Source organism: Monopterus albus, unplaced genomic scaffold (genome assembly GCF_001952655.1).
Source record: "Monopterus albus unplaced genomic scaffold, M_albus_1.0 scaffold543.1, whole genome shotgun sequence".
NCBI lineage: Eukaryota > Metazoa > Chordata > Actinopteri > Synbranchiformes > Synbranchidae > Monopterus > Monopterus albus.
In genome coordinates, this window is record NW_018128423.1 from 23,596 (window position 1) to 50,773 (window position 27,178).

Sequence of the window (27,178 nt, forward strand, 5' to 3'; positions counted from 1 at the left end):
TCCTCCTTTGTCCTGACATTTCTAACTTTTTCACTATTAAAGGGTTTCTTTTGTCCTTATGTATAAGGACAACTGTGGTTCAGTGGGTAGAGCAGTCGTCTCCCAACCGGTGGATTGGAGGTTTGAATCTCGGTGCCTGCAGTCCACATGTCAAAGTGTCCACCGAACCCCCCCAAGTTGCCCCCGATGATTAGAGCCATCAGTGTGAGTTGGCACCGCAGATGGCTGCCATCAGTTCTGTACCGGAAACAAATTCCTTGTGTGTAACATACTTGGCCAATAAAAGTGATTATTACACTGCAGACTTTAGCCGGACTGAGGACTGGTGGGTTCATTAAAACCGCGTGAGGTGTGGAGCAGCTTTGGTTTATATGTGATTTAACTGATGTCATTTAGTCGCATTATCTGACATAAACCTTGCTTCAAGTTGAATCGGGTTGTTTCAGGCAGGTATCCCGCACACAGAGTGAGCTCACCTGTACCCGGCCAGGATATTCATCAGGGTGGACTTCCCAGCTCCAGAGGGCCCCATGATGGCCACCAGGTCCCCACTGGTGAACTTCCCAGAGATCCCTCTGAGCAGAGTCTTGTAACCTGAGACAGAACAGAAACAATCAGTGTGGAGGTTCCCAGCCGCTCTGAGAACAGCTCTTTGTCCTGGAGTCCACGGGTCAGGTTTCAGACCAGTATGGAGGTTTTTCTCTCAGTCTGGTTTCACTTTGGTCTGTTTCATCGGCGTCTTGCTGATGATGAAGATCAGGTCACATTCAAAGGGTCCTAAGGGTGAGGAGGGAGTGCCCAACACACTGACGTCCTCATCAAGGTAGACTAGAATTACCGCTTTGCAGTTGTATGCCTCCACCACCAGCCACATGGGGGCTGTTGATTATGATTCTATAGAAATACAGAGACCAAAGGAGGCATTTGTTTTCAAACGGGACTGTATGAATCCATGAAGGGGAAACTGAAGCGTTACAGCAACAGTAAAAGAGCTCGGCTGCAAAGTCATCGGAACAGATAAGAATCTGTTGATTGTGAGAAAAGAAATGCAGCTGGCACATGTCACTGTTAACTGATTGTTTAGAGACAATCAGTTGATTAAGACAGAAAACAATCATCAGAACAACCGACAGCGCAGGCTGCCCTGGTTAGCACTTCTAAACTTTGTGCGACTGGTTTCCTCATCACTGTAACACACTCACCAGCAGCTGTGTGTCTGTACTGTTATTTATACACATCACTGATGAAAACCATTAAAACCCACCAGATCTTCTGCTTTGCTTAAAAATGACTTGCATGATTAATGGTTATCAGAATAGTAGTTGATAAAGTTTTTTTCAATCGATTAACGGGTGAGGATGAAGACAACCTGCAGTAGCTGTCGCAGTGTTTATCTGCTGAAGGAGGCTGAACAGTCTGTAATGAGCTTATCAGTTTAATCTCACTGAATCAGATCTAATTCTCTCTGACCGACAGTAGCCTCTACTGCAATACAGTGTGTACTACTGCAGTAGAGGCTGCTAAATTCACTGGACTGTAATAAAAGAATAAACACATCTGTGCTGCTGGAACAGTTAAAACTGCTGAGATATTCATGTGGGACAGGTCTTTTTTTGGTGGACAGCGCCCAGTAATCATTTAATGGAAGTTCAAATATTCAACGATGTTTTTTGCCATATAACTGAAATAATTAGCTCATTAACTTAATAGAAAATCTGTGGGAACTCTACTGATAATTTATTTTTCATGTGAAGCAACAAACGTGTCCTGGTCCCAGTTTGTGAACGCTGCTGCTTTTTTATTCTGTCATAATTGTCCGGTTGAGAGCGTCGGTGGCATGAACTCTGTGAAGGAGCTACTCTGGATAACTGTGACAGATGTCTCTCAAACCATCAGTATATCATTCGAGGAAACCAACATCAGATTAATCCGTAAAGAAAACAACTAGGTGTAGCTAAATCCAAATACAAACAGCACTAAAGCGCTGTTTACACATTAATACATGATTACTACTACTAATATATCTGTGACAGTTTTAATACTTCATGTATATTCTTCTGATCATGTAATGCAGGACTTTTACTTGGAGTATTTTTACAGTATTATTAGTGTGGGTATTAGACCTTCCACTTTGCCCTCAGTGCTGCCTGGCAGGCCAACCTTCAGTGAGACCTGGGCCACAGTCCAGACAAGCAGCAGTTTTCAAACCACTGGGACTCAGCCTAGTAACAATGAACTGCAGTAAGGTCATCACCAGCAGACAGCGCTGCACTTGAGGAACACCCATGATAAATCACCACATAGTGCATCGCTGTCTCTCACTCATCCATCCGTCACTGTTCGTTTTACAGACTCGAGTGTTTCCAGGTGTTGTGCAGCAGCAGCAGCTGTACATGTCCATCTCACAACAACGTGAGGAGGAGGAGCGTCCTCTCACCTGAGCAGGTGTGAACTGTTCTCAGCGAAACTCCAGCTTTCTCATTGGAACAAAAGCAGAGAGTTCAGAGGCTTCAGAGGAAACCTGATCTGACTCTGACAGCATCTCATTACAGACTTAAGAAAACAACAGCTCAGAGAGAACAGAGAGCTCCGAGGACACAGCCCTGTCCCACAGTTACTGCAGGACGTCCAGGTTTCACAGTTACTCTGGCAGTGTGTAGGCAGTATGCTGTGCTGGTGGTGTAATGAGAAGAGACAGAGGCGAGCAGCAGCAGCTGTGTGAAACACCACCTTGGCTTTAGGGAGGCTGGACTCAGGAACACAGCCAGACAGAAGATCAGCACTGAGCAGAACATGAGTCAGTGCAACTTAGAGTGGGCGCTGTTTGTGTTGGGATAAGGAATTTCTCTGTCCCTTTAGCCTTTTCGTTCTCTCTACAAGCTTTATCACTGTGCTAATAGAGAGGGAGAGCTACTCACTGAGCCACTGGCTCATGTTGCTCACTCAGATTTACATGGCCCCTGAAGAAATTGCTAACTGGTATTTAATACATTGTTTGCATTTAAAGTTTGATGTGGATCTTTTATTCTGCCTTTTTATTGCTATTTAATTGGCTCTTTGTCTAATGACAGTGGGAGCGAGTACAGTCACGCCATTACAGCATAGTACCAGGGCACAGTAGTACCATGGGGGAACAATGGCATGGCAACCCGGACATGCTGGTACAGTACTGTGGTATTGTAACAGAACAGTACCATCATGGTAGTGACCAAATTACCATGGCAATATTTTATGGTATTACCATGCAGTGGTGGACAAAGTACTCAGATTGTTTACTTAAAGAAAAGTAGTAATACCACCACAGTGTACAAATACAATTAAAAGTCCTGCATTTAAAATGCTACTTAAGTAAAAGTACAAAAGTATCAGCATCCAAATCTACTTGAAGTACCAGCAGTACCTCTACTCGTCCTGCGGAACGGCCCGTGTCCCAGTAACGTCTCTGATACTGGATCATAGTGACTAATTACTGTGTCCATCACTTTAATGCTGCAGCTGGTAAAGGTGGAGCTGATGGTAACTACCTTATATACAGTATTGTTCAAAATAATAGCAGTACAATGGGACTAACCAGAATAATCCAGGTTTTTAGTATATTTTTTATTGCTACATGGCAAACAAGTTACCAGTAGGTGCAGTAGATTCTCAGAAAGCAAACAAGACCCAGCATTCATGATATGCACGCTCTTAAGGCTGTGCAATTGGGCAATTAGTTGAAAGGGGTGTGTTCAAAAAAATAGCAGTGTCTGCCGTTGACTGTACAAACACAAAACTATGTTGTACAAACGTTTTTGTTTCTAGGATTTAGCAATCCTGTGAATCACTAAACTAATATTTAGTTGTATGACCACAGTTTGTTATAACTGCTTCACATCTGTGTGGCATGGAGTCAACCAACTTGTGGCACCTTTCAGCTGTTATTACACTCCATGATTCTTTAACAACATTCCACAATTCATTTACATTTCTTGGTTTTGCTTCAGAAACAGCATTTTTGATATCACCCCACAAGTTCTCGATTGGATTAAGGTCCGGGGATTGGGCTGGCCACTCCATAACATTAATTTTGTTGGTTTGGAACCAAGACTTTGCTCGTTTACTAGTGTGTTTGGGGTCATTGTCTTGTTGAAACAACCATTTCAAGGGCATGTCCTCTTCAGCATAAGGCAACATGACCTCTTCAAGTATTTTGACATATGCAAACTGATCCATGATCCCTGGTATGCGATAAATAGGCCCAACACCATAGTAGGAGAAACATGCCCATATCATGATGCTTGCACCACCATGCTTCACTGTCTTCACTGTGGCTTGAATTCAGAGTTTGGGGGTCATCTCACAAACTGTCTGTGGCCCTTGGACCCAAAAAGAACAATTTTACTCTCATCAGTCCACAAAATGTTCCTCCATTTCTCTTTAGGCCAGTTGATGTGTTCTTTGGCAAATTGTAACCTCTTCTGCACGTGCCTTTTTTTTAACAGAGGGACTTTGCGGGGGATTCTTGAAAATAGATTAGCTTCACACAGACGTCTTCTAACTGTCACAGTACTTACAGGTAACTCCAGACTGTCTTTGATCATCCTGGAGCTGATCATTGGCTGGGCCTTTGCCATTCTGGTTATTCTTCGATCCATTTTGATGGTTGTCTTCCGTTTTCTTCCACGTCTCTCTGGTTTTGCTCTCCATTTTAAGGCATTGGAGATCATTTTAGCTGAACAGCCTATAATTTTTTGCACCTCTTTATAGGTTTTCCCCTCTCCAATCAACTTTTTAATCAAAGTACGCTGTTCTTCTGAACAATGTCTTGAACGACCCATTTTCCACACTGAGGATCACTAAAGTTCTTGTGATTATACTGTATTTCATTTTATTAATTTCATTTTGAAAAGTAACTGAAATTATCAAGTAAATGTAGTGAGTACAAAGTACAATATTTTTCTTTGAAATGTAGTGAAGTCAAAGTATAAAGCAGCAGAACATGGAAATACAAAGTACAGATGCATCAAAATTATACTTGCTGTACGAATATACATTTACTTGGGTAAATGTACTTAGTTACTTTCCACCTCTGTTACCATGGTGCTTTTTTTCCTAACAGTATACAGTCTTATGCAAAAGTTTAGGCACCCCTTGATAAATAACAGATTTTGGTGATTTTTTATTTGAACAGATGTTAACACAGTGTCTCTTGGAAATGGAAAAAATGCACAATATTTTCCGCAAACAGTGATGCATAGTTACTTCTTATGCCATAAATTGAACAAAAATAAAAAATAAAAACATTATTATGGCATGGTGCAAAAGTTTGGGCACCCTACACAATCAGTACTTAGTAACACCTCCTCTGGCAGATATCACAGCTTGCAAACACTTTTCATAGCCAGCTAAAAGTCTTTCAATTCTTGTACTTGGGATCTTCTCCCATTCTTCCTTGCAAAAGGCTTCTAGTTCTGTAATATTCTGTGGTCGTCTTGCATGCACAGCTCTTTTAAGATCTACCCACAAATTTCCAATGATGTTTAAATCAGGGGACTGTGATGGCCATTCCAAAACCTTCAGCCTGCGTCTCTTGAGGTATTCCATAGTGGATTTCGAGGTATGTTTAGGATCATGGTCCTGTTGTAGAAGCCATCCTCTTTTCAGCTTCAGCTTTTTTACAGATGGTGTGATGTTTGCTTCCAGAATTTGCTGGTATTTAGTGGAATCCATTCTTCCCTCCACCCGTGCAATGTTTCCTGTGCCACTGGCTGCAACACAACCCCAGAGCATGATAGATCCACCCCCATGCTTAATAGTTGGCAAGGTGTTCTTTTCATGAAATGCTGCTCCTTTTTTTCTCCAAACATGCCTTTGCTGATTGTGTCCAAAGAGTTCTATTTTAACTGCATCAGTCCACAGCACTTGTTTCCAAAACGCATCAGGCTTCTGTAGATGTCCTGTTGCATACTTCAGACGTTGGATTATATGATGGGGACGCAGGTAAGGTTTTCTTCTGCTGACTCTTCCATGAAGGCCTTGTCTGTGCAAGCATCGCTGCACAGTGGAACGGTGCACCACCACTCCTGAGTCTGCTAAATCTTCCTGCAGGTTTTTTGCAGTCAAATGGGGGTTTTGATTTGTCTTTCTGACCAGCATACGAGCAGTTCTGTCCGAGAGTTTTCTTGGTCTTCCAGATCTCATCTTGACCTCCACAGTTCCCCTGATCTGCCATCTCTTAATTACATTTCTTACTGTGGAAACTGCAAGCTGACAACGCTTTGCTATCTTCTTGTAGCCTTCTCCTGCATTGTGGGCATCAATAACTTTCATTTTCAGGGTCTTACACAGCTGCTTAGAGGAACCCATGGTTGCTGGGTGTCCGCAAGTGTGTGCACAAGGTTTGAAGAGTCAAAGTATTTGTACAGCTTTGAAATTGGCATTTACCAATGACAGCTGTTGCTGTGCATCAGATCTAACGAGCTGATTAAGGTCTGAAACCTTGTGAGAGACTTTGAGACTCTGGAACTCTTAGGGTGCCCAAACTTTTGCACCATGCCATAATAATGTTTTTATTTTCGTCAATGTTTGACCCCTAAACCAACCAGTGGGTGTCTGTCAGTGTTCTTGAATTTCTTTCAGATTAACGATAATATCAGCGTCGTTCCACATGCCAGCAGTGGGTTTTCATGGTCAAACAGTTGTAATATGAGGGTCACACTGTCATGGGAAGTTGCTGTTATGGCATTATGGTGACACGGAGTTCCCCTTGGCGGAGGTCTGCTCTCTCTGAGTGCTGACTGGTTTGTATTGTTGTGGAAAAATTATCTTTTAAAGCTCAGTGAGTGTAAAATATATACTTAACATCAATTCTGAAAGTTATTACATATTTATTCCTGCAGGAAGGAGGTATCTCTGAACAGAGTGACTAAACCGGTCTGTTACAGGGAAGCCCAATGAACAGAATGTGACTGCCCTTCTTATACTCAGCATACAACAAAGAAGACAGGAGCTCAAACGGATAAAGGAAACAGCATACAATTTACAACGGGATACCAGCCCTTTGGTCCCAGGTCACATCAAGGGCATACAAAGGTTTACGACCATGCAATAAACGGTCTGGGGTCATAATCACACAAATGACTGCATACCATGAATTGAAAGCATCAGCTAAAAAACTTAAAGGGTACTATTATAAAAATTGCCACTACAGTATCTGTGAGCAGGTTCTCTAGTTTGGTGGAGTTTGTTACCACACACACACACACACACACACACACACACTCGCTGAGCACTTATTTGTAAGTAAAAAATGCAGTATTTTCCTCTGAAATGTAGTAATGTAAAAGTATAACATAGCGTAAAATGAAAATACTCCAGTAAAGTACAGATTCATCAGTTACTTGAGCAAATGTACTTGATTACTTTCTGTGATTCTGCTGCAGAAATATGATGACATGCAATTGTATTTCCCTACTTTAAATTCAACCAGGTGCCGGTTTTCTACGTGAACTCTCATGACACCTGTGAGCGAGGCCGCACTCGCTCAGATTTCTGGTTTGTCAAGTGAACAGACCAGAGCTCTTTGTTCTTCAGCCTTTTCTCTCCCTGTTTTCAAACACTGAAACCTGACACGAAGTTTCCTGTCCCAACTCACTACATGTGGGTTACTGTCAAAACTGCCTGACACCTTCTACACAAGACAACCACAACAAAGTTTTTAACCACTTAAGCAGATTTGATAAGTAACATCACCACGACAGAGGCCAGACTCTACACGAGTGCGTGAGATCCGATGCTGACCCTGCAGCTCTGCTACATGTGCTGCAGTAGAAACGAAGTACAACAAGGCAGTACTACCATGTGGCATCTTGTTGAGCCACATGAGCCACGCTCAGCAGCAGGTCGCCTTTTAATAACAGCTCGGTCTGTTCTTACTTAACATCTGGGGCGTTTTGTTCCATTTCATTTTGGTTCGTTTCATTTTAAATACGTAATTTTACTGCCCAGTTTCAGTTGTAATTCTGTTTTGAACTATGTAAAGACTGTGCAACTTTATTTTGAAAAGTGCTCTGTAAATAAAGTTATGTATATCCTTAAAAAGAAATTGTATGAAAACATTTGCCATATTCAGAAATATCTTAAAAGGATATGTGACTTAAATGGGACATGTGACATTTGTGTTCACACTGTACGGATCACCCGATGTGCCAGGAAGTAGAGCTCACACCGAGCATAAACAGTTTTGTTTGGTGACATTTCCAATAAAGCTTCTTCAAAGACGACCACAGCGTCATCGCCACTGTGGACAAACAGAGAGAAGACAGCAACGTTTGGGAGGAAACAGAAACACCGAAGACAATCGTATCAGTTCTGCAGCGAGGTTTGGATTTGCCTCTCGGCTCCGTCCGAATACAGATACAGAACACTACTGCGATAGTATTACTCCACTGGATAACAGGTCGATCCAGGTGTTGTTGTCCGACAACCACCGATGTGACAGACACTGTTTTCTCGCCTCTCTTTGTGTCGCTGGTATTTTCTCTTCTGGGGCGTTCAGCAACAGAGCTGCTTCTAATCTGACCTGCAGCTATTTACAGCGGGGGACCCTGGCTGAGATTAACAGATTATGACTTGATAACCCACAGAAGCACACAGCATCCCCGACTGCAGTCTGCTCACAATAAACTGTGTGAACTGTCCACAAACATGTCGTACGGGGATTCATCAAGTTTTACTGAACAGACACGCGATGCCGCCAACCACCAGAAGGCCATCAGCTCAAAACCCTGAGGGCTGAAGCAGAACAAAAGGAAGTAAATGATCCAGTCCTTCTGACTAAACAACACAGCATTTTGCTGTGTCCACACCCCAGACCTGGTGTGTCCACAGATGTGTAAACAGACCAAACCAGATGTGCTCCGATCAGATCTGGGCCACCTTCATATGTGTTCCTAGACCCGATTCCTATCCAACCTCTGACTGTGGGAGCATCCCACATCTATTGTATGACCAGTCCTTCAGCACTGTGTCTGTCAGGTTGGCAACTCGTCCTCTGATACAGGCTACAGAAACAAAGAGCACAGCCTCAGACCCCTCCAGCTCAACCTGCACCAACAGCCTTCACTCCACTTGGCCCAGTTTGATCCCTCAACAGCACAGAAAGCAGTGCCTGTGGGGACCCCTGTCACATGCATCCTCTCCCCCCGGCTGGTCCTCCAACCCAGCATTCATTTCTTGACGTGTTTGTTACTGAAAACAGCCATGGAGACTGTGGTGATGACTGAGACACCTGGGAGTCTGGTGAACCTGAACCCCGATGTGGAGCTGTGTGTAGCTGCACCGAGTTCACCCACTCATAGGACTATTCTAGACCAGAAGAATCTAAAAATGTCTTCTAGGTCCAAATGTTGCCAGTGTAGTCTGTGTGTAGTGAGTCTTTCAGAGTCAGGCAGCGGGTCCTATGTTTGGTTAGTCCAGTTCACCCTGCAGGAGAATCTGGAGGCTGCAGGTTTAAATAAATCATGAGGAGTGAAAACAAGATAATGAGACAACAGGACAGAAATGCTGTCCAGGACAATGACACCGAATGAACACCAACAACCCTGTTGTAAGATCCCACAGTCTGATCACAGTTTACTCAGAGCTCATGCTGTTACCCACAAACTGCAGCTGCTTCACAGCGACAGAGCTAAGCTTCTCAAAAAGCACCGATAAAGGTGCAGAGCGATGTCCACCTGAACATACCAGGACAACTTAAAAATGTTGGGCTGCTCCTTTAAACCCCGTCAGCTCAATGTGATCTAACCCCCCTGTCAGATTTTGGGCGGTACCTTTCTTCCTCCACCAGGGTCCCTCTCTGACGGAGTAGGAGACATCTTTGAACTCGATGCTGACCGCCGGTCTGCGTGGTAACGAGGAGAACCTCTGGGCCTCTATCAGGTTGTTGTCCACCTTCTTCAGGTGTCCCTGCAGCAGTGGCGTCTGCCGGCTGCCCGTCCGCTGCTTGTTGACCACCTCTTCCATACAAACGCACACTGTCCTGGGGTCCAGCATCAGGTCCGGGGGTCCATTAGTGTTCTGAAGGTTAGATCACAAACTTAATCATGCTGTATTTCTTGGAACTACAGTTCCCAGAATGCTTTGAAAGATGTGTGGATTCAGTGAGCTAGCTGTGAGCTACAGCCTGTTTTAGCTTATATTAGTTTCAATGTGGTCACAGCGTCTCCATCACCAGCAGCAGGCTGAGCAGCGAGCATGTGGACGAGCATATGGCTGCCAGTGGATCGCTGTGACACTACGGGACTTATCTCAGTTCTGCAGCCTCCCCTCTGGTTTCTATGTGGATTTATGACGGTTTGTTCTGGACGGACATCAGAGATGATGAGGAAGTCCAAGTCGATGCTAATTTCATCAACAAAACTACGACAAACTATTGACAAACTTTTTCACGACAAAAACGAGACTAAAACTAAATAAAAAAAGTAGCGTTTGATAACGAGAACTACGGCGAAAGGTTTTACATTTTTTTGTTAATGAATAAAAAAATAAACGATTCTGTGAAAGACATGACGTAACTTAATGACTTTGAACTCGATGCTGACCGCCGGTCCAGACACCTTGATTCCAGCATCTGTGGAATCATAAAGTGAACAAACATTTTCCACAAACCTCAGGACAGACGAGAACAACAGCTGTAACCATGGTAACAACAAAGCTGAAGAAGATGTACAGTAAATATTAAAAATGATGGATAAAAATTAAATGCATTTAGTTTTTGTTGACTAAGTGAAATTCAGCACAGGTGGAACAACGTGCTCCATGTCTGCGCTGAGCTCACGTACTCCTCCTTCAGCACCGCGTTCAGAATCGGCTCCAAACTAGATGTCATTCAACACTGTTTGTTATCCATCTTGTTGTGGAGGGGCTGGAGCCGGGCCCTGGACAGACCACCAGTCTATCGCGGGGCTGGGAGGTGACGGTGCTGACCACTGCACCACCGTACCCACACTGCATGGAACCGTCAATGTTCACATTCTATTTCTCAGCAGCTTCACAACTGTGCTGCTGGCTGGGTTTCACCCCAACAATCAGCGCTGCGCACACCTCCCTCTGGTGTGGCAGGTGGTGCTCAGGAGCTACAGCTGGCTGTGCGTGCACGTGCTCAGTACTGTGTCTATGGTGTGTGCAGGCGAGTGGGCGCAAGTTCAGATTTGTTGAACTCTGAGCCCACGTGCACTGACCCTTCTGGGCACAGCCAATCACTGTTGACCACTGCTGGATCAGATGACGACTGATTATCCTGCTTGTGTTTTTACAATAACTAATGACCCTCATATCAGCCTGGACAAACAGGGACGGCTTGTTGCTTGGTGAAACAACAGAGTTTACAGAAACACTGTTCGAGTCTCTGGAAGGCAGCAACCTACTGCTAGCAACATTAGCACTGTAGCTATAGTGCTGCCACTTAGTACAGCACCCCCTGCACCAACTGATGCAGTGCAAGACCCTCTTCTTACTGCTGGGATGTGAACACGGCTTTGGCCTGTAGTAAACTGGCAGGTCCTGGATACTGTGACAGCAAACACCACTCAAGACCAACCTTAGAAACTTGTGTTTTTATTTCACTCCCAAACACTGACATGTGCATGTATGAATTATTTTACCAAGTCATAATCTCTCTCCTAAGCCACTCTGGGTTTGTGCCTCCGACGCCTGCAGGAGTCCCCTGTGCCGTCAGTGGCTTCTCTGCTGTCTCATATGTGGGCCGACGTGCGAACATCCTGCCTCCATCTGGGACACTAATCTGCATGAGGTCACTGTCGGACAGAGCCGAGCTTAGCGGCCGAGCTGCAAAACAGTCTGTGTGACCAGACAACAGCACCACCACCACCTGACCACAACACTGACACACAGTTCCACTTTCACGCTGTCAAACCACCAAACCCAGAAAGTTTCTGCCCAGAAACATGGGCAGATGGAGATGGATGAAACGACGCCACTACAGGATGCACCCCGGGTGCAGCAGAGTGGTTTCACTCCGCTGTGTGTCCACTACATGTTCAGTACATGATGTTACACATCTCCATGCCTGTGTCCAGTCTGTTCCCAGTGTGCCACCAGTACATCCAGTCAACTTATACACACTGTACAGCACGTTTCTATCCCTTTGCTGCTGTAACGGTCTGAATTTCCCTGTCGTGGGACTAATAAAGGTTCATCTTATCTTAAGATCGTCTGTCATTCAGTGCCTCCACTGCATGCCCACTGTGCGTCCGGTATCAGCCCAGTGTGCGTCCTCAGTACTCACCATGATGATGGAGTTGGTGATGGTGACGTTGTGGAAGGAGCAGGCGGCCATGAGATAGGCCATGGACAAGAGGTAGAGACACTCTGACACACTAACACTGATCCCCGTCTCATGGACACACACCAATCTGGAATGATGGACATGCCCCCTGGTCATGACTCCACCCTCAGTACTAGCTCTGCCCATCAGCCTGTGGAGGAGAAAGCCAGCCATTAGAAACCTGTGCTAATACGACACTTGGTTCAGTACTAATATCAAAACTGTAGTTTTACAACACCTCACTTGGTGAAATATAAACCCTATTTTCTTACAAACATTCTTCCCATTGAATAAAAAAGTCAAAGCTATCAAATGTCTGAACACAAACACCCAAACAAGAACCATACCTAAATAAAATACAGAGAAAAGCCGGAGCCATTGTCCATTTCAGGGGGACCATACATAGACCCAGGTAAGTAGTACAGCAGGTGTATGCAGGGAGTGCAGCTGGAGCCCATTTGCAGCCGCTTTCCCTGGTCCAGTTTTTAAATCAGGGCTAAAACCTCCATTATGTCTAAATGAGGAGCTATCAAACCAAACAATGTGAAGTGAAAAAACAGCCAGGATGATGTTTTACCTGGTGAGCAAGATGAACGTACAGGTTGGTGAGGACGCTGCTGTACCACAGAAACCTGGAAACAACTCAAACATGAACCGATCAGACAAATTCACATTAAGGTCACATCTCCACCCACAGCACATCTCAGTCAGTGCTGAGCAGGCTCACATGCAGGTGGAGCTCTGAGGACACCTGGTCGCTTGCCTCCAACTTGTCTTACAAGAACTGTTTAGTCTCAGAGTGGGAATAAACCATTTATCAACTTTAGTTAAAATGCAGGAAGTCCTTTAACACCAGATCCATACACACTTTGGCTCCTGCTGATTCAGACTGAACCAGAACTCTGGACCCAGGTCATCTTGTATATTAAACCTTTGCAGTGGCTCCGACCTGATTCTACAGTCATTCTGAACATTTTACTGAGCCTGTAAAGCTCTGCCATCACATCTGTGTAGAAAGTTGACATGTTCTGAAGCGTGCACCTGGTTTTATCCCTCAGGATGGGTCTAACACTTTGTTTGATCCTTTGGTTGACTGAGCAGATTTATCTGGTCTGTATATTGTGTTTGGCTGCTCATTACTTCCTCAGTTCCAGAAATGATGTAATACATAGTAAGAGCACAGCGCCATCTGCTGGGCAAGCTGCAGTCCTGCTCCTGAAAAGATCCGCAGCACAGACATGTCCACATGTAAAACCCAGGACTTCTCAGTAATAGCATCCATCTTTAATACTTTCACAAACTTGTTTTCACTGACAGGAGTTACAGAGAACAAGGCTCTGATATAATCATGAAAAACATTCAAAATAAAAGTCTGGCCGACATTTAGTCTACTTCCTGTTGTAAGGCATCAACACGTCCGTCTGTGAAGATGAAGCCATCGTTAGCATCATTAGCATTACCCAGCAAAGCTAAATGCTAATAATACTAACGTGTTTGCTAACAACATATATCAAACTCGATTCCAGCATCGCCGAATGTAAAATAGTTTGTCCTACATGAGGTGAAAACAAAGAGTCAAAGAATCATTTCAGAAACACAAGCCTGCAGTTTCATGGGCCAAATGTCACCTTTTAGTTTCTTATTTAAATTTTCCCACAACTATATAACCTCTCTCCTGCTGCTCATGGTCACTGGTGACAGCTTCATATTTTTTCCAACCCGTGATTTCCACAGGTGTCTCAAGTGGCTCCGCCCACCAGTGACGTGGTGCTATGCTTGGTTATGACCGTGACGTCTGCCCCGTTACCAAGTCTGCAGTTTATACCAATTCCATCCCAGTGCAGACGCAACACTGATAAACGAGGTGGAAACGGAGCCCGAGCTGTTTTAAAACCACTTTCAGATCAGGTTAATGATCCATGTAGCCACATTACAAAAACATGCACTTGTTCTGTGTAGCTGAAATGTTACACTAACCCTGTGAGTTTGCGCCCAGACCCCCCAACAACCACCTGTGAACCCTCCTGGTCTCACTCTTTAACCAGGGAGAGAAACAAGTATTAATACTTATTAAACAACGGTTTAAATATTAACCAATAAGCTGCTGGATGATCCTAAATATTGATGTTTAATAAATGAACAGGTCTGCAAAAGCAGAAAACAGGAGGAAAAGCATCAGAAGATGTGCTGAGAGCAGAGTCTGAGACAGTCAACACCAAACAGTCAAATAAAACCATTTAATTCAGCACGTCAGAATAGAAAACTGAATGGTAATAATGTCGTTATTCTGTGGAAGGAACCGTTGTACCAAGTCCTAATGATGCCTGCAGAGAAATCGGACCATGGTTTCAGTTTGTCTCTGGGAGAAGCAGCCTGCAGAGAGACAGTCATCACAGCGGCAACGGGTAAGCCTTCCTCTGGACACCTCACTTTAACAAAACACGGCCACAAACTAGGCGCTCTCTCTCTCTCTCTCTCACACACACACCCGCTACGTGTCCTGTTACATTTCTCACAGCACAACTCCTGATGTTTTAATGACCTGGGGCTGAGCCTCGTCTGACTGCAACCGACGGATATGGTCATGATTTACTTCCGTGATGAACCAACTATTATTCTTGTTAAAGTAGTACTGTACCCGTGGTGATGTGTTCAAGAGCAGTCGGGAGTCTGAAGAGTCAAATTAACACAGGTCATCTTACAACAGACTGAGGAAGGCATTTAATTTCCATAACATGTCTTCGCTCCTGGACAGTTGGTAAATGCAAACGCACTCTGTAACCTGAAATGTCTATTAACCACTTTTACTACTAACATGTCTTCGCTCCTGGATGGCAGGTAAACGCAAACGCTCTCTGTAAACTGAAATGTCTATTAACCACTTTTACTAAAGGTTAGGTCATGTTATGATTAAGAAAACCCGCTAACAACATGCATCTCATACCAGCAGATTGATATTCAGCCTCTGCCCAAAATAAAACTGAGGCTGCAGTGTCTTTGAACACACCAACAGGTCTACTTTCAGCTGCCTCGCCACCTGAACGTGCTGTGATTTTAAAACCCAAGAAGCAGACTACTCGTTGGCTGTGGTGTGTTACCTCCCTGCAGGCTGCTTTGTAAAGAACTGAAATGAAGCGATAAACTGGAAGGAGACCGCTCTGCTGCTCAGGGTCCGACCTCCCATCAGTGTCAAAAACAAATGGACTATTTGGTTTTCTTGTCTGTGCACAGCATGTCGTGAAGCTTAGAAACACTCTTTTCAAACAGGTCCATCACCAGCGTCCCGTTCTCATCGAAGAATGCCGACACAGATTTGGTGAACTCTGCTTCCCTGGAGTTCTTCAACTTTCCGTCGGTGAAGGACACTCGGAGCGTGTACTGGTCGTCGAACCTGAGAGGACACAACAGGAACTCTGTGAGGAACAAGACAGTCGGCTGGCAGACTGAATCTATACCAGACTCATTTCTAAAATAGCACCCAGGTGGAATCCAGCTCAAACAGTTTTCAGAGGAGCCAAAGAATGACCGTTTACTTTTGGCTGAAGAGAACAGAGCGTCCTTTAACACACCATCAGGGAGCATTTAACTGATGATTGCATCAGACTCATCTACTGATTTTCTTCATTAAATGTTGACTAACAAATGTCAGAAAACTGAAAAATGCCCGTTTGAATTTTAAATGTTCAAGGTGGTGTCTTGTACTGAAGACCAATTTTACATCACCCAAGACAAAGAGAAGCAGAAAAACCAAAAAGCAGATGCTGCAAGTAGTAAATGTTGAATATTTGTGCTTGAAATAAAAGTTCTGTGTTGATACTGGGCGGGTGCAGTGGCTGCTGCCTGCTTGCCGGAGACTGCGACGAACCGTTTGAGGGAGGAGGACAGCTGCCACATGTGGTCTGGGTCCATCCCAGCCGGATCTTTCTGCAGGGCCACCAGGAAGATGTTCTTCTCTTTGTAGGTGGTGTACAGAGTCAGGATGCCCATCATGATGAAGTATGTGATGGAGGACTGGGTAAGGAACAGAACCCCACACCTCACACATCCTGTCACTCATGTAATCTATGGATGGATGTTCCTGTTTGTGACTCACTACAAGACAACACGCTGATCACAGACTTGCACATCAACCTGAACAATTACTAATATACGGACACTCAAACAGGGCTGGGTTCAACGGATCTGCTTCCTAGCCAGCAGAGAATCCCAAACTGGAATTTTATCCCTTTTAACTCAACACTTGCCAGTACATAAACACTGCTATGAAAATGGCCGGCGGGTCTATGCAACAACTAACGTGCTATAGTTATATACATACAGTACCAATTAAAACACTATGTACGCTGGCAGGACCGCAACACCTATGTGTTCTGAGCTCCTTTCATTGAGTAGAGTCAACTACACACGGCGCAGGAAAAAGGCCACCATGAACATACACGCCAAAGTAGCTCACAGATAGCAGTCGGAAGACGGCTCAACTTTAACTTCCCTCTTTCATTAATTAATTAATGATGGTTTCAGCTGTAGCTAACTAATGTTAATGTGTAATGGTGAAATGTCATCCTGGTGGCTAACATCCTCTCTCCAACCTCTGATTGTACTCGGCCAAAGACCATCTGTGAGCAAAGAGCCATCACTCTGTAATGTTTCTTTACGACTGCCGATGAACAGTGCGTCTGTAGCTGAACAGAGTGGAGACTCCTCTCAGCTGATCAATGAATACAGTAGTCAGTTCTACTCTTTCTGATCAGACCAACATGTATCCCGTTAGACTCAGTTATGAATCAAGAGCTCTGTTCTTTGGATCAAGTAGAATCAAGACTGATTCCTACCCTGCTGAGCACCTGACAATCCTTTAACCCTGACCCCCATCCTGGTGAAACCGATACGTACATATTGTACAAACGTGTTGAAGATGGTACAGGTAAGGACAGACTGGGTAAACTTCCTGTATATTGTTTGAAGGATATGAGATGACGCAGCAGGCAAGGACTGGTCTGGACTCTGGGAAAGGGTGCAGGTAGTCCCAGACCAGAGCCACCATGGCGAAGAGGCAGGAAACGGTACAGATGAACAGACGACCATCAACCAGCCTGAAGTTCTCCACGTAACCGTATTTCTCCAACAGCACCTGCAGGGGGAACAGCAGCAGGACAGCAGATTATAGGCCCAAGTTTGGACTAAAGATGGAATTAGTCTGCAGGTCGGAGAAGATCTGGCACTGTTGGTTTCAACAAGGTCTGCACCACCCAACCAGATCAGGTCATCAGCTCTGTCTGGACCAAACTCGGGTTCTCTGAATCACCTTTACCTGGGCAGACTACTGTGCTGCAGGGACACCCTGTGCCGGAGCAAACCAAGGTAACAGACCAATCAGATCATTGGAGAATCTCATCATTCCTACAGGATCCTGACAGGGACTAAAGAGTTTACAACAAAGTCACAAAGATCAATAGATATTTGCATAGATGGGTTGAAACTAGGGCTGGGCAAGATAACGCATTAACTTAACACATTATTTTATCCTGCATTAACGCAGTTTTGTTAATTATTATTATTATTTTGAAAGTCCGTTGCTCACTGACTCCGAATAAACATACAGACAAACCATGGGTCACAGGAGGGGCGGGGTGTTGATCAGTACTGGCTTGGGATGGGTGTCATCATGCATCTCAACCAATGATAGCATTTGGGGAGGGCCTAAGCCTGCTGCAGCGCTCAGGTGAACCGGATGCACCATCACAAGAAGAACATGTGTTGTATGGAGAAGAGAGGACTACAAAAGTGACGGCGTTACAATATGCACCAAATGTTGTTCTCACTGGAGACAACTGGACATCGCTGGGTAACATAATTGCAGCGCATTATATTGATGAACAGTGGGAGCTGCATTCACATGCTCTAACTGTAATGAAGACAGGAGAGACATTTTGCTGAAACGTGCACAGAGCATTTCATTCATGTTGCACAGCAGTGGAATGTTTCCAATAAAGTCAGCACACTTAGCACAGATAGTGCAAAAAATATGATCGCTCTGCAGGACACATGCCTTTTGAATGCGTCCCCTGCGTTGCGCAGCCTCCATCGTTCTGTCACAGTTTCTCTGCAGAACAGTGTGTTTGACAAAGTCCTGGCCAAATGCAGAAAAGTTGTGGGCGACTGTAAACACAATCCAACCAGTGCTGCAGAAGTAGAACAACAACTTGAACACCTGATTTGTTTTAAGTGTTTGCTAACCAAATGTTATTGCACTTTTGTTCATATAGCAGCACTTTCAAAATAAAAGTGTGCAATACACTACTTTTGAATTCATTATTAAATGCTTCTCATATCAATGCAGTTAATTGTGATTAATCACAGAAAACCATGCAGTTAACGCAATTAAGGATTTTAGTCATTGCCCAGCACTAGTTGAAACATTTGGTTGCTCCAGACCTTCTGCGTGTCACAGATTGGAAGCAGCAACACATACACAGCAGAACTGAGGCGTGTCAGTCTGGTGTTAATGAACTGTTCAGTCCCTGCAGTGATTCCGTTTATAATAAAAACAGAACTTGACCTTCTTGGCTGCATCATCCAGAGAGTTCTTCACAGCAGCTCCGTCCCACTTATCAATTTTCACCGGTTTCTCATCAATCCTCCACTGAAACACACAAAGTTATGCTGATAATAACCAGAGGTAATGTTGACCTGAATGTTTGTTTTCCTCTTAAGCACAAAACCCAATTTAGTTGAGTGATTCAGTTGTCTACACTGTGACAGTAACACACACAGCTACAACAAGACTTCATCTTAATTACTAATCAGCTGATGCAACTAATCTGGATTTCACAGGTGATTTCAGCTTTAAAGCTGCTTCAGTGCGAAGATTATAACCACAACTATTTTGAAGAGAGAGGACAAGAACAAAAACACACTTCAACATTTATTTCTGCTGCTCTTTTTACCTTCTCCGATATATTGTCATATTTAAAACTAAAAAACACAAAACAAGGTTTATTTTAAGCCATTAACATCCTACATTTATAAAAGACCGCAGCTGTGAACGTACAACTTTTCTTGTTTCCGGAAGAAGAAAAACGGACAAAACACGAGATTCGTGCACTAACTTAACGTGTCTACACAACATGCGGTCAGTTTAATCTATGCTCACTTTAACACTCTCGCATCCAGTGTGCAGGACAGTTCCTCCTTAAAATTACATGCAAGAAGCCTTCCTTGGAGCTCTGCAGCTGCGGCACCTATTGTGTTTAGTGAGAAGGGACGAAACACACGAGGACTGCGTGCACTAATGTGTGCGCTCATCTGTGACGTAAGAATCCCTGCCAAACACTTTAACCAATGCTTACGTCGTCCACACTTCTCTCCGTGTCCAGTGCTGACCATACGGGGTTTAAACACCTACACAAAACTGAGCGCCGTTTTCTATAACACGTTGCGGAATTCATCCGTGTCTAACAGCTGGAAACAGGAAACTGCACCAACCGCTATAGTTTGAACACAAACCGATACACACACACGCAGCCCACACAAGACTCAACGTGCTTACCTCTTTAATAACAGTGTTTTTATTCTCATTTTCATTCAAAATAAGTAAAGCAACCTGCTAAATTTAGCTTAGCTCGCTAACCGCGGCACCAATGCAAATTTAACCCGACGTCCTCACAAAGAACTAAACTCTGTGTCCCTTCACCCTGAGCTTTTGTTACAAAATAGAAGCGTCAGTTTTTCTTTAAAGCTAACTGAAAGAATAAAAGTTTAATTCTCAGCACCCCCCTCTTTCCGTTCCTCGCAGCAGCCATCTTCTCTTCCGCTACAAGTACGGCACCCGTGACCTGGACGCATCTGATTGGCTCTCAGCGGGATTTGAACCCACCACGCGTGACGTCACTCGGCCGTCTATGGCGTAGCCGAAGCACCAGCTTACACGCGCGATCTAACACGCAATCAAAATATTAAAAAGATTACAATGCATAGAAAATCAAATCACACCTATAAAATGTATACAAAATAAAAATATAAAGACGCTGGAAAAAACAGTCATAAATAAACGTAAGTAAATATTTTGAAAAATATAAAACAATGCAAATACAAAATAAAGAACAAAATGTCGCTTTAAAAACTAAAAATAAAGTATAAAAATGACAAAATAAGATTAAAAATATAAGACAATAAAAACGCACAATATAGCAAAATGTAAAACAAAACAATACAAGTGAAGGACTTCTTGGTGAGTGCATCACTTCATACAACACTGATGTTCTTCTTCATCACCAGGAGGCATCTGGTGAGTCATTTGTACACTGTATATTATAGGTTAGGATCATTTCTGGGTTTTTTTTACACAGCATCTGACTTTCAGGCCAGGGAACCTCTAGACTTCACAGAGTAAAGGATGTAATGGGCTTGTCTTCTCTCTCCCAGATGTGAGCCATCCTAATTCAGCACCGTCAGTCTGAGGCGAAAATGATCCTGGGCAGAACTAAACATCCAACCTTTCCCCCTACAGATCAGCTGCCTGAGCCGGTCACTGGAGCTCAGCTGTTGATTTTGTACAAAAAAAGCTACTGAAAGTGTCAAACTATCAAGAAGTTTATGTCAGTACACATTTACAGTATATAACACATCTGTCAAACACAATCACATGTGTTACAGATGCTGAAAGAAGACAGGACGCACGTTAAGCTGTGTTATGTCTTTTAGTTGAGCCTCCCCTGCTCCTCTCATACAAAACCACTGAATGCTAACCTACCAACACTGTCTGTCACAGTCTCTGGTCATTTGGCACTCAGCATTAACACCTGAATGCTGCTGTCCGAATACACCCACAGAAGGAGCAAAGCTGGAATGCAACTTCATCAAATGTCCATATCAGTGTTGTAGAGAGTAAAGCTCGTGTGAAGAATACAATGAAAACTCACTCCATAATTAGTAAAAATAATTATAACAATCACCTCACTCAAACATGAGGAACAAAATGCAGATTTCCATTTGATTCAGTGACAAAACAAATCAACAAACCTCTAAAGAACTTCATGAATCATGACTGAAAAATTAAACACGATGATTCAACAGGTGACACAAACAAATGATGTTTTTAAAGGAATTAACTGAGATGAGGGAAATTCATCTGAAACTGGGAAATACTTCAGAAAATCATCAGCAGAAATGTGAAGTAATGATTGATGGGGTGAAGCCGTGTTCACATTATTACAGATGGTGACCAATTACACTTCATTAAACACAGGTGTGAGATATTCGGCATGAGTGTTTTCATTTCACAGTTCTACTCCCCTAATGAACCTACATTCCTGATGAAGGTCAGTGTGAGACATCAGTCTGCAAACTTACAAAGAACAGCCGATTGAGTTTTGTGCAAAAATGGACAAAATATGAACAATCCCGCTTCTGCAGTCGAACACCAGGTCTGCCTGTGTTTAACACAGAAATGACCCTAAATCAACTGATTTGACTTTGGAGTTTGGTGCAGCAGCTTTTCTAAACTTTAATTCAGATTTTAACTGTATGCTCTGCTCACTAAAGCACACAGTGGGTCTTTGGTTTTACCAGCACAAAGCATCAGTGTGGTTCTTCAGTACATAAGCTATTTGACTGTTCAGTGTCTAAACAAGGGTCATGGCTCTTTAGTAAATATCCCACAATCTTAGAACAATTAGCCAATTAATTGATTGAGGGAAACATAATCAGCAGCTATATTTACATACCTGGGACAGACTGCCTCATTTGATCTTCATTATACATATATTTCTCATTATATAGTTAGATAATTGTTTAGTTGCTTAAAAACTGCAGTTTTAGCCTCTTTAAAGTCCAAATTACTGCTTTTCTCTGATTTGTATCAGAGTTAATTGAATCCCTTTGGGTTTGTGATGGCTGGCTGAACAAAAAATATTTTCACTATTTTCTGACATTTCATCTATGAACATAATCCATTGAATTCCTACTATATTATAATTCACCATTATATAATAATAGTATATCATAATATAATGTTATCGATAACAGTTCTAACGAAGCTCTGACTGCATCATATGTGAAATTACAAAAGTTGTGATTTTGGATAATTTAAGGTTAAATCAATGGTAAGATGCGAGTCCACTGGTTGAATAACGTGAATACGGCTTCTCACATTAAAGTCAAACACTGACGACACCGACCCTCCTTCAGCTCTATTGCCTCCATAAACCAGGAGGACCCAGTCATACAATGTTTCTCTCGTGAACCCCAGTGTCCCCTGATCCAGACTGGACAGGTGCATTCTGTCTTCAGGCAGAAATCCTCCCTGATCAATCAGTGTTCCGCCTTCAGTTTGGTCTGTGGAGAAAACTACATTAACCATGAGCCTCGGTGGCTATGATGAATACTCCTTCCACAGCTTCAGAATGTTAGTTGATACCCAAAAAACTAAAAACCTATGATAAATGTTCACACTGGAAGACTGTCAGCTGCAAAGATGAACCAGTAACCACACTGGTTCCACACAAAAATTGTGTGAAGTCTATTTATCTGGTGGTTTTAAAAGCAAACGTCCCGTAATCCTCAGGTCTGTTGACTGATGCAGAAACATGACTTACCGGTGATAGATATCCATGTTGGAAGCAGGAAAAAGCCTTGTGAATTGAGAAACAGTACTGGACCAGATCCATGTTTAGAACTGGCTCTATATGCTCCTACCGTCCAGGCACATGCAGGTCAGCTGGACCTCAGACTCCTAGTAGGCCTCGACACGTCCACAGTAAACTCATTTGGGGCGTCCTAGAGCTCAGACACATCCTGTCCACAGTGAAAGTAAAGCACAGGGGAGTGTTTGGACACAATGAGGAGACCAGACTGGAGTCACGTGGTTCTGTACCAGACTGTCTCATCTGACCTGACTGGTGACTATGAAGAAACAGCCTCAGGTTCACTGTGTGTCAACAAGTAGCACATAACAACAATATGCACCACTAAGGTACCAGCTGACCCGGGTCCTTAGCACCTCCTCTGCAGCAGGTGTTGAACCTTTAAGAGCCAATAAAATTAAACACGTACACACATGGGGTGCGTTTCCAAGCTCTATAAGAAATCAGTCCTCTGCACTACTGTGGTTCTCCACCAGCTGATGCTGCAGTGGTGTCATGTCAGAGCTAGTGTTGTCCTGATACTGGCAGCTCTAACTCCCAACTGAGGGCATAAAATTTTACATTTCATTTAAAGGTAAGTGGAACAAGGAAAAAACATGACAATGAAGTCTGACTCTTCTTGGCTAATAGCAAAGAACAACAGAATGACCATAGACCTAAAGCATAATCTCCACAGGGGACCGGGAACATGCCATCCTGCAAAATATGAAAAACAGAAAACTGTCCACTCAAAATATTTATCATGATCAGTCCTCAGATGCCTCCTGAAGCTATAAGAAAATACATGATTTCTGCTGTAACACACCGACTGCTCCCCGAGCTCCTCCTGCTTCATGTTGGTTCACGTCAACCAGCAGCAGTAGACACATCAGCTGTGCACGGAGTAGCGACTGGTCAGCATGTGCCAGTCTGGCTATCCTGTGAACCTGCAGCTGGTCACTCACAGCTAAAATGGTCTGTTTAAATCCCAGCAACACTTAAGTTAAATGTGAAGTGTGTTTCTGCTGCTGATGTTTGTGTCCACGGCACCTCCTGGAGGTCATGCTCCAGTTTGTCAGACTGGATGATCTGTGTTTGGTTCTGTCAGTCGTCTTTTGTGAACAGAGTCTGTAGTCGACACTAAACTGTGTCACTGTGAACCATACACGTCGTCATATACGTGGTTGAACAAAACACACGAAGCACCTGTCGTTATTGCTGCTCTGTAGCATCGCCAAAAAGCTGCGCCGTTTTCTTTGTCAGCCAAAACCGGTCATGGAGGCTCTGCAGTTGTCATCTGTAATGAGCTAACACCACAGCAAAACCCTCAATACAAGGTCTATTGTTAGCTTGACATTCAACTGGGGGCAAATGAGACGAGCGGCGGGGTAGACGGTGCTGTGAGTGAGTGAGAGGAGGTGGAGCTGGGGGCGCTGCTGCGGTGTGTGTGCACATAAACCCGCTGTCAGAGAAAAGAAAGAGCGAAAAAGTGCAGCTGGTGTCAGTGCATCTGTACTACAGAAAATGAATATCGAAACTTTTCCAAATTTTCAGAATCACTACTTATCAAAAAAAATCTATATTATTGGCAACAATTGTTAGAACAGCATCCAAAGTCAAATGATTCTTAAAGCGCTGATAGATCCCACTTAATAAGAGAGAAGTGAACGCCTCACCAGTGCTGCAAGAAGCACTCAGACCCTTTATGAAAGCAAAACTACAAATACCAGTGTACTCCAATACTCTAAGTAAAGGTCATGCATTCAAAATTCTATTTAAGTGCAAAATTATAAGCATTGAAATATTGATTAAACCAAAGTGAATAAACCAAATTCAGCAGCTAAGGAGTAGGTTTAGTGTTTTTAACCCTTTGTGAACTGACCATCTTCTGAAGCTGCTGTTTGTTCCAACTATTGTCGGATCGTTTTCTGCTGCTTGTTGGTCCTTTGCTGTTGTTATTGGCTAAAGAAGAAAGGTGCGACATATGTGCACTTACTTTTTGTTTCCTCTCATATTTTGCACATTTCTGTTCTAATCCAAGTACAAGGCATTGACACACAGAGAACCAGGGGCAGGTACTGCAGTTGTATTCCTACACAGAAGTGCTGGTTAGACCCTGGATCTGGGCTCTTCCTACATAGATTATCAGGTTAGTCAGATAACTTTGCTGAGATGATGCCAGATCAGTTGGTTCTTCAAAAGTCTCGCAGGACTTGTCATGGCAACGTGTCCGTACGCTCTCAAACTCGGAAGCAGGCTTATTCAGTTTGACGACAAAAAGAAACGTGTCTACTTTCAGGTGAAAGCGTCTCCCTAGCCGGTGTCTGCACTCAGCCAAAGACCATGTCTGAGGTAAGACGCTCCATTGCGTAACACTGCTGTTCAACCAGAGTCGACTGAGTGTTTCCAGCAGAGCGAGACATCTTCGCTCTAGAGGATCTCATCACGTCACAGTCTCCCATTAAACTTTCATTCACATCAGATCATTAATTTTAATTGATCACTGTCATCATTGTGAATCCGGGCCTCCAGTATTTAGGTCAAGTAGCCTGTGAAAAACACAGTGCGTCAGATAAAAGAGCTTCAGTGGTTGTTTCACTGTCAGACACAGACTGAATCATTTAAGTAAATAAAAGATGGGACTGTGTATCAGCTGATACACAATGTTACAGGACTCGAATCAGGGCCAAGAATCCTGACTGAGACAACACCACTATAGGATTTTCAAAATAAATCCCTCCCTTCCTCTGTAGCTGTCAAAGTCTGAACTGATTTATCGGGCTGAAACAGACCCCGTTTCCAGTGAAGGTGGATCTGAGGATGCCAGCGTCTGGGATTTTCTATGGCCGGTTTGGTTCACGATGTGTGGAGACATGTTCCTGACTTCACTGTTGGACTGTCCCGTCTTTATTTCAGTGCACTTGGTTTTTGGTGATTTGCTGGTGAAAAGACAATATTTGGAAGAAAGTACAGCATCAGGACTGATCTCACCTTTTGTGAAATAAGGTCAGCCTGCTGCTGAGACGTTGGTCGTGTGAAAACATTCATACATTTCATTAAACCTTCACCTTTTGTCCTTTGCATATATGAAACTCTTCCTGTGTGTGCCAGCTTCTCTCTAGTGCTTCTTGTTGATTCGTCGAGATCTTCTCAGGCCTCGCCTCCTCCGGTTCTGACTAGCCATCCAGGACCGCAGGAAGTACTTGTCGGGAGTCCTCCTGCGGTTGACGGTCTGGTTCTCCAGGTCAAACTGTCTCTGCAGCTTCAGGGCGAGTGCTCGGTCCTGACGCTCCTGCTGGACCTGACAAATGTACCGTTCATCAAAGGCCCCCTGGCTGACCACCCTACTCCTCTTCAGGTCTGAGTCCCGCTCTGAGTCCAGGTGTTTGGTCTTCTGCTTCCTCTTCTTGCCCCTCCTTGAGGTAGACTGGTTGTGGATACTACTGTCAGACTCCTTCTGTGGACTCTGTGAGTCCTTTGGCACCAATTTACATGACTGGAAACCAGAGTTTTTAGAGTATGGTGAGAATGATTGCTTCCGATTAAAAAGCAGTCCGCTGCAGGATTCAGGAGTGCCAATGGTCGATTCAAAGTCTGAACCTCCTCTGAAAGTTGCCTCACTGCTGTAGCGGATCGCAGGGACCCGGATCTTCACAGACTGTTTCTGGAAGGTGTCTGGATCTCCGGCTGGAGGGTCGAACAGCAGCTTCCTCTTGTTGTGGGACATCACTCTGTCTCCCGCTGGGGACTGATGAGCCTTTGTGGCATCCTCTGCCACACTGGCCTTGTTGTGGAGCTCAGTGACAGGGCTCGTCAGCGTGGCCCTCGAGTTCACTTTGAGGCTCTGGCGGTCCAGTTCTATCTGCCTCCACTTCTGCAGCACAGCAGGACTGGCCTCATAGCTGGTGGCCTTCTGCAGACCGCGGGTCAGATTCCTGGGTGTGGACTTGATGATGGCAGGCTCCATCAGACGGCCGTCCGGCAGGCGTTTGGGCGGCGTGCAAGGTGAGCACACGATGGGTTTGAAGTGGTTGAGCTCCTCGGAGATGCTGTCGTTGCTCTCGGGGCTGATGGAGCGCTCAGGTCGAGGAGGAGGTGGGAGGGCCAGAGGAGTCGCTGAGGACAACGATGTGAAGACAGCTCGCCAGATAAGCCTCCGGTCAGGAGCTGTGATTGGAGCCGAGACAGAGCGACTGTTCTCAGAGGAGAGGAGGATTACTGCTGTGTAGCT

At 44.1% G+C, this 27,178-nt stretch overlaps 3 protein-coding genes across 5 annotated transcripts in view; all 3 read right to left on the bottom strand.

Annotated features, from left to right (window-relative positions):
- The window catches only part of abcg1 (ATP-binding cassette, sub-family G (WHITE), member 1), a 25,961-nt gene extending 10,837 nt beyond the window's left edge, over positions 1-15,124 (bottom strand). Inside the window, exons 1-4 of the mRNA XM_020588487.1 lie at positions 12,903-15,124; positions 12,287-12,476; positions 9,810-10,056; positions 477-594 (exon numbers count right to left, since the gene is read on the bottom strand). Coding sequence (XP_020444143.1) covers positions 477-594; positions 9,810-10,056; positions 12,287-12,476; positions 12,903-13,027 — 680 coding nt within the window. The 5' untranslated portion in view covers positions 13,028-15,124. The remainder of the gene's footprint in view (positions 1-476; positions 595-9,809; positions 10,057-12,286; positions 12,477-12,902) is intronic.
- An 18-nt stretch (positions 15,125-15,142) lies between these two features.
- spcs2 (signal peptidase complex subunit 2) lies at positions 15,143-19,788 on the bottom strand. 3 transcript variants are annotated; one of them, XM_020588489.1, is made up of 5 exons: positions 19,675-19,788; positions 18,885-18,968; positions 17,296-17,456; positions 16,191-16,325; positions 15,143-15,716 (listed from the first exon to the last, which is right to left on the bottom strand). In XM_020588489.1, exons 1-5 carry the CDS (start codon positions 19,771-19,773, stop codon positions 15,530-15,532), a joined length of 666 nt encoding a protein of 221 aa, XP_020444145.1. In that variant the 5' UTR covers positions 19,774-19,788; the 3' UTR covers positions 15,143-15,529. The 3 variants fall into 3 exon arrangements, with proteins under 3 accessions (XP_020444145.1, XP_020444146.1, XP_020444144.1); XM_020588490.1 differs by lacking the exon at positions 19,675-19,788 and adding an exon at positions 19,377-19,462; XM_020588488.1 differs by lacking the exon at positions 19,675-19,788 and adding an exon at positions 19,347-19,462.
- Positions 19,789-24,813: 5,025 nt separating this feature from the next.
- Positions 24,814-27,178, bottom strand: part of rnf169 (ring finger protein 169) — a 5,106-nt gene continuing 2,741 nt past the window's right edge. Inside the window, exons 6-7 of the mRNA XM_020588486.1 lie at positions 26,016-27,176; positions 24,814-25,886 (exon numbers count right to left, since the gene is read on the bottom strand). Coding sequence (XP_020444142.1) covers positions 26,066-27,176 — 1,111 coding nt within the window. The 3' untranslated portion in view covers positions 24,814-25,886; positions 26,016-26,065. The remainder of the gene's footprint in view (positions 25,887-26,015; positions 27,177-27,178) is intronic.